The sequence below is a fragment of the Protopterus annectens genome, chromosome 4.part0 (genome assembly GCF_019279795.1).
Source record: "Protopterus annectens isolate FY-2018-M chromosome 4.part0, PAN1.0, whole genome shotgun sequence".
Taxonomy (NCBI): Eukaryota; Metazoa; Chordata; order Ceratodontiformes; family Protopteridae; genus Protopterus; species Protopterus annectens.
In genome coordinates, this window is record NC_056733.1 from 1,743,809,574 (window position 1) to 1,743,830,509 (window position 20,936).

The window sequence follows — 20,936 nt, forward strand, 5'->3', positions numbered from 1 at the left end:
TTAACTTTAACTAGTCAAAAATGTGCCAATTTGCCTGCCCTGTGCTGGAAAGTGATTAATATTCCCCCAAGAGCAGTAGTCCTTGCACTCTTAGGATCACTTAGTACGTTGGCCACTGTCCCTGCTCTTAACCAACAGATTACACATATGCCAGTTTCTTAACCTCCCTAGCTTCCTGACTTCTGCATTCAGTAAATGAAAGACCACCTGTTCCACTTTGTGATAACTTGTTAATTGCTTTGTGCCAGCTATAAACTGATTGCTCTCTGTAATAACTGGCCGGAGGGTGTTCAAAACCATAAACACAGTTTGTCACAGCAAACATCTACTTCAAAAGTTCACATTAGGCCCATCACAGCCCACCCTTCCATGGTTCAAAAGCTGCTTGCTCAAAAGGTATCAGTTAAGTAAATGTCACTCTTCTCTCAACACTGACCAGTCACCACCAATGTACTACACGGCTCTAAACTTGGTTCCCTTCGATAACGTTCTCACCAACACAACAGGCCTCCCTAATATAATATGCAGAGGACTACATACTTCTGTGCACTCCTTAAAAATATTCGGGAAGCTTTAACAGTCAGTGAAACATGGCATCGTAACTCACAACTCATGGTTACCCCCCCCCCCCCAAAATACTACTGCTACTTATTTCCCAAATCTCTTTCATGAAAAAAAATTAAAAACCTCTCTCTTAACAATACAACCATTAAAGTCACTTCTTGTAGCAAATTACTACAGATGACAGTGGAAGAAAATCTTAAAATTTGACCTGCACATACAAAATTGCATAAAAACTCACTAAAAACTGGCCCAAAACTTTCTCAGCCATGGAATTAAAACTACACTTCCCACTTAACTCCTTCTCCCCTCACTAATTGATGGCACTCACATTCTAACTAACCTGTAGGCATTACAAAAATCAAATGAGCAATGTTATAATAAATGGCTAAATTTGCAGCAAATACCCCTTTCACAACCCAACAGATTACATATATGCAACTTTCTTGGTCTCACTAACTTCCTGATTTCTGCATTCAGTAAGTGAAAGAAAGCCTGCTCCACCTTGTAATAACATAATTGCTCTGTGCTGGCTATAAACTGATTGTTGTCTGTAATAACTGACCAGAGGGTGTCCAAAACCATTAACATCAGCACGAAAATGCCTAAATTGGTTAGAACTACCCCCATCAACTAACATGTACACAGCTTCTTACCACCTATAAAATTTATCCAGCATCTATCTGCTTGCCCAGCACTAAATACCATTCTATACAACTGTGTTCCTAAAAGGTCACTAAGATCCAATGAACAAAAACTCTTCTCTGTCCACAAACTTTTCAAATCTGCTGGGCATGGTCTGTACTCATAACATGTTACTAAGCCCTGGAACTCTTTACATGTGTCCATCAGGTTAATACCCTCTCTTCAGTCCTTTAAAAGCATTCTGAAAAGTCTTCCTAGCCAAAATCAGACTTTGTTCTTGCTCAACCATAGGTGAGCTATATCCCTAAATACGAGCAAATATTTATTCATAACTTATACCCTTCTTCACTTACTTTCATACTTCAACCAATTTATTTGTCCTGTCTCTCTCTAAATATGCCATAACCCTGTTTTTCCTATCATACTGCAATTCCTGCTTGCATTATAACCTGCATTTAATTTCTCTATTAACTGGGTACAATTTCTCTAAATATTAATTCATTGTCATATAAATTGTATTTATTATTAACCAATGTTTTACAATGTCTAACTTGGTATAATTATTTAAACTGTAAATGTTTTTGCATTATTTTTGAAGACAATAAAATTGTGCTTAAAATGTTTTTGCAATATTTTGGAGCTTTTCTACCTGGGCATCTGCTGCAAATGGGCTCCTACCCAAACCTTTCCAGTAATCAAATGTTAATAAATAAATAATATCACAGCTTAAACTGGCAACTATATGCAAATCACATAACTGAGATGCTATTATTGTTAGGGGGAAAATGTTAATCTACGAAACTTTTGAATTAGTGTGTCAGAGGTAACACCAGCTCAAGCTAACAGTGTTACTTTTATCCTTCTTGTAGTCCTGATATTCAATCCGTACCATGTGCATAAAGGCCTTTAACATTTCATTATTTTCCTGCACTGAGATGATTGTATCCATTCACTGTAATTTCATCCCTTGTTGTGGGCATGCCATTTTAAGGATACAGGGTGTACCCTGAGGTCTTCCCTGGTCAGTTATTTAAGAGGCAGAACTGTCTTCAGGATTAGTATGGACTTGGCAACTGCTACCATCCCACTGGCTGCAAAATGTAGTCGGAGGCAATTGCTCTTCTGCTGTCAACGTGGCACAACATGGATGAACTCCACAAAACTCTTAGCCTACCTATGCTGTGATATTGTTGTCTCTTCAACCGGGGAAAATTCTGCTCAAACTTAAGGCAGTGAAATGTAAACTCAGGATCTTTGTTAGCACAGAAAATTGTGTGCAACCCTTTGCCCACTGTACCCACAGACGTGGTACTAAAACAAGTTAGCAGAGGCACTTTGTCTATTAAATTATTTGTTTATTCTTTTATTTTAACAGAAAGCAAAATAACAGTTTAGTAATGTAGGCTCTTCTTCAAGTCATAAAATAGAAATAACACAAAAACTTTGCAGAATATTACTTCAGTATATGTTTAGTCTCCAAAAATTCAAGCAGCTTCCACCCGTCAGGATTTTTCATTAAAGTATCTCTAGAAGGTCTCAGGCGCCCCTCAGACTGTCTCTTCCTTTCTGCAGAAAGCATCCAGGAACTACTGTTCCAGGCACAGAACTCCCTGCAGTGAGAGACCAACATTTCTCATCTCCAGGGGCATAGCTAACCAAGTGATTACTTGTTACTCATACTCTTTACAGGAACCTCTCCACCTAATACAAAGACATTCATGCCTTCTTACAAAGATTAAAAATATGGAACGGAGAACTATTAGATCAGAAACAGAACTCCACAGTAAACAAAACAAAAAATATAGGCTGTATGGGATGCGACAACGGAAGGGAGAGCTTGAAGAGAGAGAGCATTTAAATGAAACAAAGTACTTAAGATGTGTATCTGTTTAATAAAATAGACTCCAGTACACGGTGTGAAGATACCACTCCAAATGCTAAGATTTGTAAGGTAGTAAAAATAAAATATGGTTATAAGTTAAATCCTGATCTCAAATCATGTTGTAAACAGCCAATGTTTGCATTTAACATTGCTTATTGAACAAAAACAATCAAAATTGGGATCATGATTAGACAGAATAGCGGATTGTGATATTGTATTTACATGTTTAACAATGGCAAGTTAATGACAACAGAACATAAATACTAATTTTCTGATATAAAGCTAGATTATTAATACTGTAAGTAATTAAAAATGCTTTCATCATCAATCAGTGCAAAAATAACAAGTGCACCATGCATAAAGACAGCATATTATGTCAAACTGAAATACTGTTAATAAATTACTTACACTGCTTCGGAAAAACACATTCTCTGTACAGCAATATCAAAAACAATTTAATACATATCACAACTCTGTTTATGATATTGTTTATACAACCTCAATTTTGACATCCCAGGACAATAACTGCCTCACCATGTTACATTAGTACATGCAGACATACAGACAGAGGTTATAACACACACATTTCACATATATCTTTATTTCTGTATATAAGCTCAGATTAATACACACACACAAACATAACTCATACTTTATGTACATAAATGCACACAATTTATTTTATATATATATATATATATATATATATATATATATATATATATATATATATATATATATATCACACACACATAAAATGCATTTATAGAGGGGGGGAAAGAGACATACAAATGATCAGGCACATCACAAAACCACAGCATATACAAAGTGAATATAACATTTGGGGTGAAAGTGTAAGAGGCAAAAATATAGAGTGTGATCTAGTCACTGATCCTAACTATTACACTGTACTGAAATATCAAAAAAAGTGTCAGGACGGATTTTCTCTACATTTGACAAAATGGATTTCTGTATTTCAGACAGAAATGTATTTCAGACAGAAATGTTTACAGCAAACTGTATAATGTTCCAAGTACGAAAAGTCTCATAGCGCTGCTTTGTTTTGAAACAAAGGAATGGTCATGGTCTATTTTCTCTTCCATGACACATACAGTTTTGTGTAACTATGTGAATGAAATCATGAGAAAGTGCAGTGTATATGAAAACATGCAAAGAATAGCAATATTCTACAAGCTCTGAATAATAATTGCATATTTATAACTGCCAATCAAGGCTGTGAACTACAAATGGAAGAAATGTTCCAGAATGCCTCTGTCCATGTATTTAGTTCTGTAGTCCTATGTTAGTGCTCGTCTAAACGTGTTATTAATATAGTTTAGATATGCTGCTATTTATTTAAAAAATAAATGTGTTTTGGCCTAAACTGCTTTCCATGTCTTAGTGGTTTTATACTAATAGACAGTGATAAAAATAGGAACTAACTGCTTAACAGCCAAATGAGGAGTTTGAGAAACACGTCAAGAATTTCACCTCAAGAAAGGAGTGAGGTGAAGCTTGACAGGTGAATCTCGACATGCACATCAAGAACACAAGCAGTTATAAATGGAAAATCTCAATCATAATTCTTTGCAGTACATGAAGCCTCATCTGTCTCCATGTAATACTAGTTGCAGGAAGAAAAATGTAGGAACGCAAAGCGTTTCACAGCACTGATAGCTCTAATACATCATCACTGTTATACAGACAGCCAACAACTTTCAAAGTTGTTAGACACGTCACCCTTCCACTTTTTATTATGGCAGAGCAAAATGTATTGTGAGCTGCAGTGTAAGACACAATCATAACAGCATTTAAAGGTGCATAAAAGTTGTTATACATCTTATTATCAGCTTCCTGAATCAGCAGTACAGCAAACCTTTCCTTAGACATGCAATGCTTGTTGAGTAAATATACATTATGGAAAATAACTAAACTCCCACTCATATCTCACCTCACTGAGGATCACCCACACAGGTGAGTCTGTCAAGACGCAGAGACGTATAGCTTCCAGTGGTCCAAAAGAGGGATCAACTTCTCCTTCACCAATACCATTAGAAAAAGAGCCTGAAATATATATTAGTAATATCTTAGAGGAGTTTTCTCCATATATTTTTAATTTTTACTTTGTATATAAGATGGTATAACTATTGAGCATTTAATTCCAAACAGGAAATTTGCACTCAGCCAATAATAACAGTACATCCAAAGAAATATCAGTTTGGCAGCTCTTTACATGGGTTAAATAATCACAGCAAAACAGTGAAAATTATTTAACCACAGCAAGAATGACCATTGTTACCTCACAGTGTTCAAACAATCTTAATCTTCAGCAACAAAATAATCATGAAACTGCAACATCTGTTTTTTTTTTAATAAAAGGTTTTCACATACAGTTTTTAGTCTTTTTATTTGCCTTTAATAACTGGATAAGTATACAAGGCAAAAATGTATACAACTTCAGTAATGATGTAAGTAATTATAAAAGGAAAAGTTAAGCACAGTGAAAAAAAATGTTTGTTCATTCATGTAGGTTTACTGGGCCTCATGGGTCCATTTTCAACCATAGCCTTGTTACTAAAATAGACTATGTCAACAAACTACATTTAAGAAATAATACACTTTAGCAGAGAAATGAAATGATAGGAAAAACAGATTTGTTGTGTCTTTCGGCTTTTCCCAGTTAGGGGTCGCAACAGTGGAACTCCGGTCCGCTAATCACTGGTAGTTGATTTTTATGTGCCAAGTTACCAGCCCTGATGCACAACCTTCAATGAAGGTACGCCCATTCATGCATGTCTCCACGCAGAAGACACTCTAGCTGAGAATTGAACCGGACAGCGTCTTACTGTGAGGCGATAATGCTACCGCAGCACCACCACCGATGCGTTTACTATATTTTGAGAAAAGAACTAAATCACTGAGAACATAATAAAACAGCTAATAGGGGTTTAAAGAAAGCTTTCACTTACTGGCAGCTGTGAACATCAGATAGTGAAATGCAACAGGGGATATCAATGTGTGTGCTTTTTGCTGCTGGTTGATATTCCTCACTTCTTTGGATCAGACATGGATGTTAAAGTCACATAAGAATGATAGTAATGTAGAAAAGGCCAAATATTGCATTTTATTTTAAGACAGATGCAGCTTCGTGAACTGCCTGGCTGAGTGACATGTAGTCATGAAGCATATAGATTTAGGCTGGGCAAGTGTAAGGTATGGTTACAGCCTTTCTGAATGAAGTTAATGTGGGTTTGTTGGCAGCTGTTGATGACAGGGAGTTACAGAATTTAGACCTGTGGCAAAGAAGACATTGGATGCACAACTGAATTGGTATAAGTGAGATTATTACACAAAACTGAAAAAACAGGTGTGAAATATTTGGGAGTGAGTCTTGTCTGCCTGCCAGATGGGTGGTGGTGGTGGAGAAGATGAAGTAGCTTTCATACAAACATGGCAAGAATGAACTGGGCACGAAAGTAAACCTGCAGGCTCTGTTGTGACATGTCTGTTGTTGAAAGATGCTGATACCAGATTTGGATACTAATGGCATGGTACAGTAAAAGGCTGGAATCATAGTGGAAATTAACAGCAAAACTACCAGACATCTTTTGCTAATTAATGTTCTATCTGGTGCTATAATTTCATGTTTTTTTTTTATAATTCAGATTTTACTGACATGGGTTTTGAAGGATAATGTGGGGATCAATCTAGAGTCTAATTAAAACAGATGTATGCAACATAATTATGCATTGAGGAGAGTACTTGGTGAAAGGTTATTAGTGAGGTTTTAATATACGAGGAGGGGCATGAATTTAATCTTAGCAAAGGTAACCGGGAGTTTGAGGAGGAGCATGAAAGGGAACCGTGAGTTTGAGAGAAGTGAACCATTTATGGAGATTGCTCATTTTTAGTGAATGTTATTTAGAAATATTAGTAGCAGATCAGAAAAATACATTGTCAGCACCAACACTGAGCCTGCCAGACAGTAGGTGATCAGTAATATTGCCAATGAAAACACAGATGATTAGAGGTGCCAGTACTGATCCTTATGGGATACCTATAGGTAAAGGCAACAGTGGCGATGTGGAGAACCTGAAGAATACATCGATGACAAACAAAAACACACAATTTCACTTTAGAGTAAACACCAATTAATTCATATTAACAAAACTACAAAATATTCTGGCTGCCCCAAAATGAGTTTCTAATATCCACATTTATTATATTACAAAGTGAAAAACAAAACTATTGCCTTGGCTTATACCTTCAATCACTTCTACTGAAGGCACAAACCAAGATGCTAGTTTTGTTTTGTAATATAATAAAATTACTCTAATGTTTTAGCTTCACGCATATAGTTTGAACCACTGCAATTTTAATTAATAATTTCAAATGATTGTTAACACTTGGGAGTAGTTTACTGTGCAAGACAAACTGTCAAATGCATCCGAGAAACAAGTAAGGCCCATAGCGAGTCCCATATCCCCTTTCTGCTCAAGGGGTCGATGTGTATGCTCATGTACCATACCATGTCTGACTATCTGATCTCAGTAGAAGGAACGCTGGACTGGTCTCATCTCTCTTTCCAGATCCTGAAAGGGGAGAAATGCTACCCTAAGCTTGTGTAGCTCTATGCAACTCTCCTTTTATGGGGCCACATTCTTCCTGTACATCACAGGAGTACAAGTCATCTCCCCAACCTAACAGTGAAGCACGGGGTCCAAATGGCGAGATGGTGACATCAACAAGTAAGGGAGACTGGTACTGCTGGACCTGAATTCATCCATAAGTGTTGGTGAGTTACCTTCAGATGGTAGACCCTGTATTCACAAAACCTCAAGATGACACTGATATACAGAATGTATTTTTTATATAGCATATATCAAGGAGAAAGGTAGGTTAAAAAATAAAGACAGCTGGAAGCACAGGTGCCAGGATAAGAACTGATGAGTCCTGGTGTATGCTCTGGTGCCATGACTGGGAAAATGGCAGTGCAGAGTCCAACACACAAACATTCCTTCAACGGAGTTAAGCCATGTCCAGGGGGAATTGGCCCTCCCCATTATGTAAAAGGAAATAGAAGTACACAAAAAACAAACAAAAAAAAAAAAAACTAATAAGCCAAAAAGGAGCCATAAAGATGGCAGAGTGGACTATTGAGGATAAGGAAGAAATTATGTATGGTTACTTTTATGCAAGAAGCCCAGAATTTCCAGACAGTAGATATTCATAAACATTAGAAGAGAAATTAGAGGAAAGAAAAATACTTGGACAAGAAAAACTGTCACAAGTTGCACATAAAAATTTGCATTTCATAATACACTAGATCCATGAAAAACATTACCTAGATGAAGAAGCTTTAGGCCATATGGGAAAAAAGCAACAGAGAAAGTGCAAAAATATAAATAATAAAATCCAGAGATGTTTGAAAGGTATAAAAAAGAAACATGGACATGGGAAAGAAAGAAATCTGATATAGTGTAATACTTATGCAAAGGAGAAAGCCAAATTAATCAATACAAAAAGGCAGCTGCAAAGACATTTGAAAGGAAATACAGGCAAAGGCACCCAGACATAGAAAATTTCACAATACGAAAATTAAGAAAACAAAGAGGGAAAGTCGAAAAGAGTACTAGTAAGGATGTAGTTGACCAAATGGAAACTAAAGTTATGGATCATTTACAAAGTGAAGGATTTAGTGTAGAAAATCCAACACAGGTAATGCCACAGTACGATGGAACAATGAGTCCCCATGATAAGGAGAAAAAAGTGGAGTGGAATGCATCCAAAGACTTGCCACATTATGATGCTCTGGAGCTTTCTGTAGAAGACTGGTAAAAAAGTTGGAGTTGCGCAGCAAGGGAAGGAGGAGGAAACAGTGGCAACTCTGGATGCAGACAATGTTGCAAAGTCATGGGCCAATCAGTTTCCATATGAAGGAGCAGCACATGAAGCAAGGTGCACCTGAAGTGGATATGTCACAGGAAAATGTTCAAGAACTTTCTGTAGAATACTTGCAGGAAATGAAGACCAAACAAGCAGCTCTTATCACAGGAGGCTACTAGGCTTTCGACCGGGAGGTAATATCAAGCCTAGCAGTTTCATCCCAATGTTATACCACAGATACTCTAGTCAATATCCAGAATTATATTTATTAATGACTGCCCATGTCCAGGAGGGTTGTGGATGTTGTCCCTGGTAAGAATTTACAGTGCCCCATCCGCTCGTCCAGGTTCCTTTTGAACAGTGTCATGGGTGTGCTCTGATTCACATGAATTGGCAGCCTATTCTAAAGATGTCGCAGTCACTGGGAGACAAATCTGTCCCTCCAGCACGTCCAATTCAAGTCGCAGGCCATATTTAGGTCCCTACAATGGGAAGCTCTAGTCTCGTTTGATTTACGGATGTGCAGCAAATTCATTAGGTTTGGGTCAGAGATTGCTCTGTAAGCCAGGCATAAGTCTCCCCTAAGAAGCCTATATTGTACTGAATATATATTGACAGGCACTTTTAGTCGGTCTGTGGAAGGCATGTGCTGGAGTCCCTTGATCTTTTTAGTTGGAAACCTCTGAGGACTCTGGAATTGCTGCAGGTGCTTTGTATGGTACATGGTGAAAGGCGCGTTATACTCAATTATTGGCCTGATTAGTGACAAGTATAGAGGGGTTATAAAGTACAGTTGTGTAAACTTACCATAAATGTAGATGTCCGAGTGTAGTCACTGTTGCAGTCATTACATTTGGGTTATCTGCTTGCAGTAGCCCTCAGTCGGCCTGATTATCAAAGTCTTGGATCCTGCGTCGGTTGCTGTCTCATCTTCCATGACGTCAGGGGTATAAAGCATGCAGCCAATACCATTACATCAGTTTTTCTTGCCCCAGATGTCAGGTGCCCCCATAATGGGAAGCAATTATATATACCAGGTTACACCTCCAACAAAAAAGCAAATACACCAAAAAGCTTTAAGCATAGTAAACAAGAATAGAGGTATAGCCAATAGAAGTCAGGGGGCTGGAGGGAGGGTAACTACGACTGCAACAGTGAATACACTTGAACATTAACATTTATGGTAAGTGTACACAACTGTACTATGTTCTTCATGTTTCACTGTTGCAGTCATCACATTTGTGTAGATTCCCAAAGCTAAGTATGGGAGGAGGAAATTAGATAGCATTAGGACCAGCTATAAGGCCCTGCAAGACTGCAGTGGCAAAGCCAACTCTGGATTTAGAGAAAATTGGCAAATGGTAATGCTTGTTGAAGGTATCAGCTTCTAAGATGTCCCTTGTAGGGACACCTCTGAGAAAGGCTGTAGCAGTAGATGCAGCCCTGGTTGAATGTGGTCTAATCCCCTGTGGGGTAGGTTTTTCATGGTGCTTATAGCAGAAATGAATGCAATGGCTTATCCATTTAGAAATAGTTTGCTTTGAAATGACATTCCCCTCTGCCCCTGCAGTGAATGCATCCAGAAGCTGTTCAGATTTCCTTAGAGGTTTAGTCCTGTCCAAATAAAATCTAAGTTGTCTGTGCACATCTAAGGAGTGCAGTATTCGTTCCCCTTTGTTCTGTGGATTAGAAAAGAAGGTTGGCAAATGAATGGACTGATTAAGGGCCACACTGGATACCACCTTAGGCATGAAGGAGGGACTGGTCCTGAGGGACACCCTGTCCGCATGAAAAATGATGAAAGGCTCCACTGCCATGAGGGCCTGTAATTCAGACACCCTTCTTGCTGAAATGATGGCTAAAAGGAAGGCTGTTTTCCAAGAAAGGAATTTCAACTCTGCATTTGCAGCTGGCTCAAAAGGAGGTAGAGTGAGTTTTTCCAATAGAAAGTTAAGGTCCCAGGCTGGAGTAGGGGCTCTCCTGGGTGGTCATAAGTTTTTGGCCCCTCTGAGGAACTGCTTCCGCAGTGGGTGAGAGAAGAGGGGTGGTTCTGTGTTGTAATGAGCTGAAATGGCTGAGGCATGAATTTTGATGGAGGAAAAGGAAAGGCCCTTATGAAGCATCTCAGTTAAATATTGAAGAATCTGAGGTAAACTGGGCACTGCTGTGCCCACCCCTTGATTTGGTTCCAGGAACAGAATATTTTCCATTTTTCAGCATATGATTTTCTAGTACTAGGCCTCCTTGCCTCCAGAATGACATCCAACACTTGCTTACTGAGGGATGGTAATGGAGAGATCAGGTAATTAGCCAGGCTGCCAGGTTCAGTGTTTGAAACTGTGGGTGCAGAATCTGTCCCTCCTGCTGGGACAACAGGCCAGGGGTCTGAGGCAGGTGCTATGGTGCCAGCAGTGACACACTGCGCAGAAGGGGGTACCAGTGTTGGCGTGGCCAGTCTGGCGCGATCAGTATCAAGCTTGATTTGCCCTGTTTGATCTTTAGTAGTACCTTGGAGAGGCAGAGGGGGAAAGGCATAAACTGATAGGTCTTTCCAGGTGAAGGACAGGGTATCCACTTTCCAAGCTTATTTTGTGGGGAGTCCTTGTGCAGAATTTGTCCAATTGGTAGCTCTGGGCTCCCCCATTTGTTTCAACATGTTGAATATCTTTGGTTCCAGTTTCCACTCGTGTGGGTCCATGAGATTTCTGCTTAGTTCGTCTGCCAATGTATTATCTTTCCTGGCAGGAACTGAGCCTGTAGGTGCACTTGGTAGCTCAAGGCTGTGTTCCACAGTGACATGGCTAGTCTGCAGAGAGGGTATGAGTGGGTTCACCCTGCTTGTTTATATATCACATAACAGTGGTGTTGCCCGTCTTTACCATTAATTGTCCTGGAAGAATGTGGTCCTTGAAGGCTGTCAGAGCATTCTGTACAGCTAACATTTCTTTTTGATTGATATGCAGGTGCATTTGACTTGGGTTCCATTTGCCCTGAATGCACTTCCCTGCCAAGTGAGCCCCCCTTGCATAGTCTGATGCATCTGTTGTTAGGGTTTGGGTGGCAGGGGTAGAGTGAATGGCAGTCCCTTATGTTGGTGGCAGGCCTCTGCCCACCAAAGGAACTCTATCTGTAGACAAGGTATGATAGGAATCATTGTTTCTAGATCCTGAGAATTCTGACACCATAGGCTTTTTAGATACCATTGTAGTTTCCTCATATGCAGTCTTGCATATGGAATTAGGAGAATGCATGAGGTCATGAACCCCAGGGCTTGCAGTATTTTCCTTGCAGATAGCTGGGTCTTTGTGGCCAGTAGTTTGAAGAAGGCTGTCAAATGAAGTTGTTTCTCTGGCGTGAGGAAAGCCATCTGGGAAGTTGTGTTCAAGCTTGCTCCCAGGAATACAATTTGTTGGCAGGATACAAGATGTGATTTCTTTTCATTTATGATGTACCCCAGAGAAGTTAGCAATTTCTGTACAAATGCCAGATGATTCAATAGTATTTCCTGGCATTTTGCCTGAATTAGACAATCGTCCAGGTACGGGCATATTTGAATATTTATTTGCCTGCAAAATGCAATGACTGGAGCTAGGCACTTTGTGAATACCCTGGGTGCAGTAGATAAGCCAAAGGGCAGTGCAGAGAACTGATGATGCATGTAGCCTGCTTTGAAGCGTAGGTATCTTCTGCAAGATTCCCTTATTGGGATGTGCAGGTAGGCTTCCTTTAAATCCAATGTTGCCAACCAGGTATCATTGCCTAGCATAGGAAGCAGCTGGTGAAGAGTTAGCATGTTGAATTTTGGGATCACCAAAAAAGTGTTTAGGATAGAGAGGTCCAGGGTAGGACGCCAGGAGTCGTCTTTTCTGGGCACCAGGAAAAGTCTTGAGTAGAAACCTTGTCCCCTTTCCTCTTCTGGAACAGTTTGAATAGCCCTGATGCTTAGAGTGAGAATTTGCTTTTGAGCCTCTGCCCACTGATTTGGGGATAGATCTGGCCAACCATTTGGGGTTGGTAAGGAGTGAAAGTGGAATCTGTATCCTTTGGAAACCATATTTAAAACCCATTTGTCCTGGGCAATGAGTTCCCAATTTTTTGCCTGCAGGGCAATCTTTCCCCCTAAAGGAACAGTCGGTTGTACAGGGCTTGAAAGATTTAAAGTTAAGTCACTGAGACAGTTTACCATAGGGGGGAGTCTTACCACTCCTTGCTTTGGAAGTGGGACCCCCCCCTGCTTAGTCTTGTGAGTACCTTGGTACTGAAGCCTGGGTGTTCTGCTGGTTCTGGGTTTAGACTGAAAAGGCCTGGAAGAGGCAGGAAAGGACCAATTTTGAGAGGGCAATGCCTACTAAATCTGGGAGGCTGTACTTGCAGGAAATCTTTAACAGTTTGCAAAGATTTAGCTTTTTCCTCCATCTTTTTAAGTACTTCTGCTTTGTTGCCAAACAGGCGGTCTTAGTTTAAGGGAGCATCCAGCAATTTAGCTTTAACATGATCTGGCAAAGATTGCTCCTTAAGCCAAGCATGCCTTCTAAGTACAGACCCAGTGACAGCAGCCCTGCAAGATGCCTCTAGTGAATCAAAACCACATTGCAAAGTATGTTTTCCAACTTGTTCAGCAGAATGCATTAAATCCTGTAAATCTTTATTTTCAGCACAGTCAGGAATCAACATCATTTTCTGTTTAAGCAATCCAATAATATGCTGCTGATACTTTAACATATGAAACTGGCAATTCAAGGTCCTAATGGCCAAAGTTGCAGAAGTGTATACCTTCTTACCCCATCTATCCAGCACCCTGGAGTCCTTATCAGAGGGGGTAAGAGTTTTGGCAGTAGTAGCCTTAATGCCCTTGGGTCCCTGTGAAATGGTCTCAGGATCTGCAGTAGGATTTTTAAAAAGGAACTTGTGAGAGTCAAGAACCCTGTAATATCTATCAGGTTTTCTGGGAGCAGGAGGTAAAGAGTCAGGGGCCAAGCTAGATTCTGAAAAGGCATCAACAATGTCCAGTACATGGGGGATAGCTAAAGGCCTGTGTTGTGGCAGGAGTAAGAAATCCCTAAGCCTCTTTTTAGAGTCAGAGTAATCCTGGCTTTCCCAGCGGAAATGCTCCCTAAGAGTATGCAAGGTTTCACCAAAAGAGAAATCCTCTGGAGGGGAAGCAGAGGGAATAGAGTCCTCTGCATCAGAATCCTCATAGGTAGATAAAGGTAAATCCTGGTCAACAGAGGAAACAGAAATTTCAGAGTCCTGATGAGAATAATCATAATTAAACTCAGTCCTAGGTCTCTCAGAGGGGGGAAGGGTGGCGTCCCCTGATTAGAGTAATAAGGTCTTCAGCCATTCTTATCATTTGTTTTTTAGGCACAGAGGCCTGACCATGTAGTCTGGGTGTCGGTTTTCTAGGCATGGATCGAGTTTTAGGCCTAGAAGAAGAAGAAAATGGTTTAATATGCAAGTCAGTAGGCCTGAATACACCCTCAGAAGCTAGTGCCTCTGGACCCATCCAAGGTAGAGACATCCGCAGGTTCTACAGTTGAAGCATCTCGCGGCATACCAGACTTCGAATGGGTCTCAGTAGAGGCCTGTGAATCTGAAGTAGTGGGTATCAGGGGCTGCGAAAGAGCCTCACTGAGTACCGGTGAACTAGCGACTAGCTTAGGAGAAGCATCGTCGGCAGCTTTGGACCTATGCGGTCTGTCTCTGTCTTTATCTTTGCATTTTTTGGAATGTCCATAGTTGGGTGGCTTACCGAAGCCATATATGGATAATTGAACCGAGTACCAAAATATTTAGAAGCGTAAATAAACCAACAAATAGTTCATTGTTTAAATAAGGCACAAAACCAACAGCAAGGTATGTCGTGGTCAGGGCCTATGCAAGGAATGCAGTACGAATGAAAATCTTTATGAGTTATTTGCTTTCCACAAGAAATACAATTATTAACTTTTACTGACATTGGTTTAGAGTAAGAAAGTTTCCCCAATGGGGTACTTAGCTTAGTTGAAGAGTTCGGTTCTGATACTCGAAAAAGACAATTTCAGGAGTCGGCCGACCGGCACTTGTGAACTGCTTCGGCTTCAGGCACCGCATGGCAAGAAAGACTGATGTAATGGCGTTGGCTGCAATGCTTTATACCCCTGACTACGTGACATCATGGAAAATGAGACAGCAACCGAAGACTTTGATAATCAGGCTGACTGAGGGCTACTGCAAGCAGATAACCCAAAAGTGATGACTGCAACAGTGAAACATGAAGAACATCTGCCTTTGCTCTAGAGGCGATGCGTTTACTAATCAAGTGTGCTACATAGAAGCTTTCACTACTACAGTAGACACACTGTGGTCAAAGTGAAGGTCACAGTCTACTTGTGATCCCAGATCTGTTACCACTTCATAGGTACATAGGGTATAGTTGTTAACCTGATAGTGTGAATGGATATTGTTTTTACCGAAGGGAATGATGATGCATTTCTTTGCATTTAGTTTGAGATCATGACTAAGATACCATGTCTGTGTAAAACCCTCCTGAAGCATACTGACATCATCTGGGGATTCAATAATTGCACCCAATTTTCAGTCTTCCACAAACCTTGTCAGCGACAAGTGCATACCAAACAGTAGGGGGCCTAGCACTGACCCTTGTGGCACCCTGCTGGTTGATGTGGAGTCACCCAGTTTGATAGTGTGTGACCAGTTTGTGAGCCAGATGAGACCCAAAATGTTAGAAATTCAGTAAAACAAGCACAGTAATTAGGACCATTAAGAAAAATTCTTGTGCTATAACACAAATAAATAGGATATAGTAATGTGCAGCTAAACTAACAGATAAAAGAGAGGAATAAGAGAAGGGAAGAAATAAAATGCCACTATGGAAGCGTCAAACAGAGAAAACTATATAGCAGTTAAGACAAAGTGTCACTATTAGAACAGATCAAAAATATTTAGAAAGACAGATGTGGTAAAAGAAATGGTCAGTATCAAAACAGACTAGGATCGATCATACACTATTGCAAATTATAAACTAAACATATTGGCACAAAAAGAAAAACTTAAGATATGCAGATAATTACAAAGGAAAAGTACAAAATAAACAATTGTTTGATAACCCAAAATTTTTAGAGAGAACATGAAAGTAAAGCAAAAGGAATAAAAACACCACCAATAAAGAAGAAATAGACATTTTGGAGAAATATTTCTGAAGACGCTAGGGAATATAATAAAGATGCTGAATGGATAGAAAATTTAAAACAAACAGTAAGGACTTCAAATGTAAAAGATATACAACAGGATGAAGTAACGGCCAGATAAATCTGGAAATCCCGGGCCCTGATACATCTTTGCACAAAGATTTATCCCTGAGTAAGAATTACTTATACATGCATCGTGATTGGGCACCAGCCTGGTTAACGGGAAAAAAATGATACTCCTCCTTAAGCATGAGCCTGCAAGCCATGCTAAAAACTGCAGATTAATAACGTTCCTTCTAACAAAGGACTGACCCAAGAATAGTTAGAGAAAGGTGAACTGAAACCAAAAGGTGAAAGGTTGATAATGACAGCCCACAACAGTGGACTATGTACATAATGCTTTACAAAGTCTACTGAACAAGTGGGAGAAACAGACAAATGCAAGTTCAGTAAAAAAAAAAGAACTTGAAATAGTTGCACATCCTGTTGCTAGGTGTGATACACTCATAGCAGAGGGCCTGTATACTGAAAGGCACGCACAATAATGTGGCATGACAGTTGCATTGGGATTGTGCAAACACTACAATATTGAAGTAGTTAAGAAAAATTGGAAATGCAAACCACAAAGCATTGTAAAAAAGATGAAGTTTATATAAACATTTCAAAAAATAGATGTGAGAAAACCAGATATAGTAGCATTGATCACTGAAATTGCTACACCCAGTGATTACAATGTCTTATGCACAGAGAAAGAAAGTAAAAAAATACCAGGATTTGCAGGCAGAAACAAGAGCTATGTGGTGGAAGGATACCCATACAGTTCCAATAGTAGTAGGAGCAACAAATTAAAAAAAAATTACAGTCATATTAAGATATGCAAACATGCAACCCCATACAAACTACAGGACTCAATTCTGGGCACCTGTGGGAGCTGTGAAGAGCACTTTTAGCAAACAAAGACTTAAATAATACTGATTTTATGAACTTTAATGATACATTAACTTACAAATGTGGTCCATTCTTGTTATGGTATTAGAAACCCAAACAACTTAGAGCAATTAATCAGGGTGAAGCACCCAGAGATTGCAACAGGTTCGCTAAAAGAAAATTGCAATGTAAAATTAGTGGATGTACTCCAACATTCCGCAGCCCAATGATGAAGGCTTAATACTAAAAGAAGGTCCATAACAGTGTAATGACTCCAGTCACAGGCATAGAAATGTCCACCACATCATGCTCAGCCACCGGGTGAAAAAAGATTGCTCATAAACCAAACCAAAATGAATCATCATGAAAGCTGCTGTGGCTATGACTTCCACTGTATTGTTTATTGGCACTGATTAGTGTATATACCTTTGCTCCAGTGAAGGCAATCTAATTGTGCAAGACCAGGACAGGGCTTTTATAATTTACAGCATCCCCCAGTGCCTGCAATCTTTGAGTGAATCACACAAGAGCCACTAACGAGTCCTTTTATGAAGCCACTAGGATCTATTTGTCCAAGCACAGGTAACACTAAGACTCCCTTTTAAGGAAAGACCCCTAACACAACAGGCATCTTGGTAAATGCACTAGATGTAGAGGAAAGAAAAATGACAAAAAGGTGCACTAAAATAAATCTTAGTCCAAATCAAAGATGGCATGAGGAACCTAAAAATGTGTGTGTAAATCAGCACCTAACATTTCCAGTGATGTCGACCAAACACCCTGCAGCAGCAGGGCATGACCCCAAGGACAGTATCTCTGGAATCTGAAATATCAGGTTGGTATATAAATCTGTCTTCATATCAAAGGATGAAGTGGGAACAAAACCTTCTGCCGCTGTTGAGTAGGTAACTGGAATTTCCTGCCTCTGCTCACCCCTAAAAGATTAAGATCCCAGCCATGACATCTGGTGAAGACACACTTCTGAGTCTGCTGACTAAGGTAGACTTAAAAATTACAATATTTTGTGAAAGCTAGCTAAGGAAAACTCCAGAGACTTCTTGACTGCAGGACTCCAACACTGGTAGCTCTTCCTCAGTCTGGTCCACAAGGAAAGCCTAGAACTGGGACAGGTTACATAGCTAACTAAGGGGTTGACAGTTCCCAAATGGCAGATGAGCATACCCTCTTGCCTTCCCCTCTTCAAACATACAAACTCCTTATCTGGTAGTAAATTAGAAAGGTGATGTGATCTCATTGACCTATGCTGGACCAGACAGGAATATGCCTTGAAATCCTTAGTCAGGATGTCGTTCTACTCAGTTTCCCAACAGACTGCGGAAGTCAGGGTGGTAATATTTTATGAGTGTAAGTCTAATTATCCTTGTCAGAACATGAAAAAAAATCCAAATCTTTGGAACTCATCTCACAGAGGATACAGTGAAGGAGGCATTCCACAACCACTAGCTCCAGTACAGGGTTACATGTGCTTGCCACACATAACAGGTGGTGAATAAATGGCAAGTGGGCAATGGGTGCCAGATGATGGATATAAGGGGGCCATTGGATCCTGGCAGGAACTGTGTTGGGCCCTGGACCAGTGACATGTCATACTTAGTAATGATACACTTCCATACCTGCTAGGGTCAGGTCCCAGCAGATGTCAAGCAGTGGTTCATGCACATCTAATGTTGCAGATATCCTCACAGGCATACCTGGAGAGGAAAAAACTGTGGGAATTTTTTTCAACTGGAACAGTTCTGCTTTCCTTAATTTGGTAAGAAGTGAGAACAGTATCCCCAAAGTTCAAACACCAACCCTTCATTGGAGGACTAAACATTTCACTTTGTGTGAGTAGAGGGATTACTCTACCCCCTCAAAATGACAGGCAGTGACAGGGCCATACTTAGAACATCTAGAGTCATCACTAAAACTGGTTGAAATAAAGGTACCTCTTCTGCTTCTTTCACCATTGTGAACAAGAAAACCTTGATTGCTCATTAGCAAAAGTAAAGTTTGAGGATTAACAATTTTCATAGGGATGCATTATTTAACAAAAAAAAAAATTATTCAATACAGAATAAGTAATTTTGCTTCATTAACACTCAGTCTTCATCAGACTTGTCTTTGTTTCAGATCTATGCTGACATTTAACACTTTCTTTTTAATTTTAAAATTCTTCTTTTTCAGTAATGTTTAAGTTGACATTGTTGCTCAAAGCTACATGACATCTAGGTGTAATTATGAGGTATTAATCAAGAACGTCACAACAGCTCCCTACCTTCTAAAAAAGTCTTCTTATCTACTTCATCCTTAGAAATAAAGAAATTATCGCCAAAATAAAAAGAAATCTACATTTGGTAAAAACTGTACAAATATATGAATTCTTAAATAACGTATTGCTAGTGTCACACTTTTTTTTTTAACAAGTATTATAAACCTTTATATACACTATGCACAATTGACCTGAACAAAGGAGGGAAAAAATAATAAAATATATGAAATTAGTAACAAAAATGTATAATTTTCAATTAATAAAGTATAAAGTTATACATTAATTATTTAGGGTTCATTTTTAATGTCTCAATAAGAGTTAATTTTTTTTCCCAAGGATTGTTTGTCCATGTTTTAGGTGAAATTCTCAATTCCTTCACCTTGATTTCTACTGTCGCTGTTTCTTCAATCAATCTCAAGAATTCTTCCAGAGTATGTTCTTGTGAAGACTTCCACTTTCTAGTTATACATTTCCTTGCCACAGTTAGTATGGTCCAAAGTAGGTATAGATCTTTTTTATTCATTCCAATAGTATCATTAACATTTAAGAGGACTATAGATTTGGTTAAAATAAAGGTATCTGTGACTATAACTTGGAGAAAAATAGCAATTTCTTCCCAGAATTTTTTTATATTAACACAATCAAAAAATATATGAGACCAATCAGTTTTACAGTTTAACGAACATCTCCAACAAATGGATTTATCAAGTGAATGGAATTTAGCTAGTTTATCAGGTGTAATAAATGCCCTGTGAATATATTTGTAAATATTTTCCATACTTGTAAATTAAATGTTAAGTTAACAGAACATAAAATATTTGTTTTACTCTCAATTGATAGATTAGTGTGACATCCTTTTGCTATGAAATTCCAATATCTTGCATTAGGTTTAGTTTTATATGTTATCAATATTTTGTATAATTCTGAAATTAGATTTGTCCAATTATAATTGTCGTAAATAACTTCAGATATTAGACTTATCAAATTTGGACTAGTTTTCTAAGGAGAATTAATAATTTTACTATTAACGTCCTTAACATATGATAATATGCTTTGTAGCATCAACCAATCTGCTGATGGAATGTCATATTTATTCTGAATTTGTTGAATATCTAATACTACTTGATTTTTTATACAATGTTGCCAAAAGTGAAGTTTTTCCCCCTCCAATCTAGTTAAGATAACATTATGTAGTTTTACTGAAGAAATTCTTTGTAGAGCTAAAGGGTATTATCAGCTCTAGCCAAAGCTTAATATCCGTGTTAGTATATATAAATCTTCTGAATAAATTGTAAATATTATTTATATAATTTAAGTTTGTTGGTTTTGTTATATTATATTGAATATTAACAGTCAATATGTGCCACATCCTATTATTTTGTTCACTTAATATACAATTTTTAATTATTTTTTCATTTAGAAAAATAATAGTGTGCAATGTTTTCCATGTTGAAGAATAATTAGGATCTATCCAATTAATGATAGTTCTTAATATGGAAGCTTTTATGTATGATTCTAGATCTGGAAGTTTAATTCCACCCATTTCCCAAGATCTAATATGATGTGTATAGGC

At 38.7% G+C, this 20,936-nt stretch overlaps 1 protein-coding gene across 3 annotated transcripts in view; it reads right to left on the bottom strand.

Annotated features, from left to right (window-relative positions):
- MGAT4B (alpha-1,3-mannosyl-glycoprotein 4-beta-N-acetylglucosaminyltransferase B) overlaps nt 1-20,936 on the bottom strand; it is a 1,742,611-nt gene that overhangs the window by 64,511 nt on the left and 1,657,164 nt on the right. For 2 of the 3 annotated variants that reach the window (XM_044069458.1, XM_044069462.1), the window contains exon 14: nt 5,040-5,152. In XM_044069458.1, the coding sequence (XP_043925393.1) occupies nt 5,040-5,152 (113 nt within the window). Of the gene's footprint in view, nt 1-2,596; nt 2,817-5,039; nt 5,153-20,936 lie in introns of those variants that run through there. The other variant, XM_044069459.1, reaches the window with a different exon arrangement.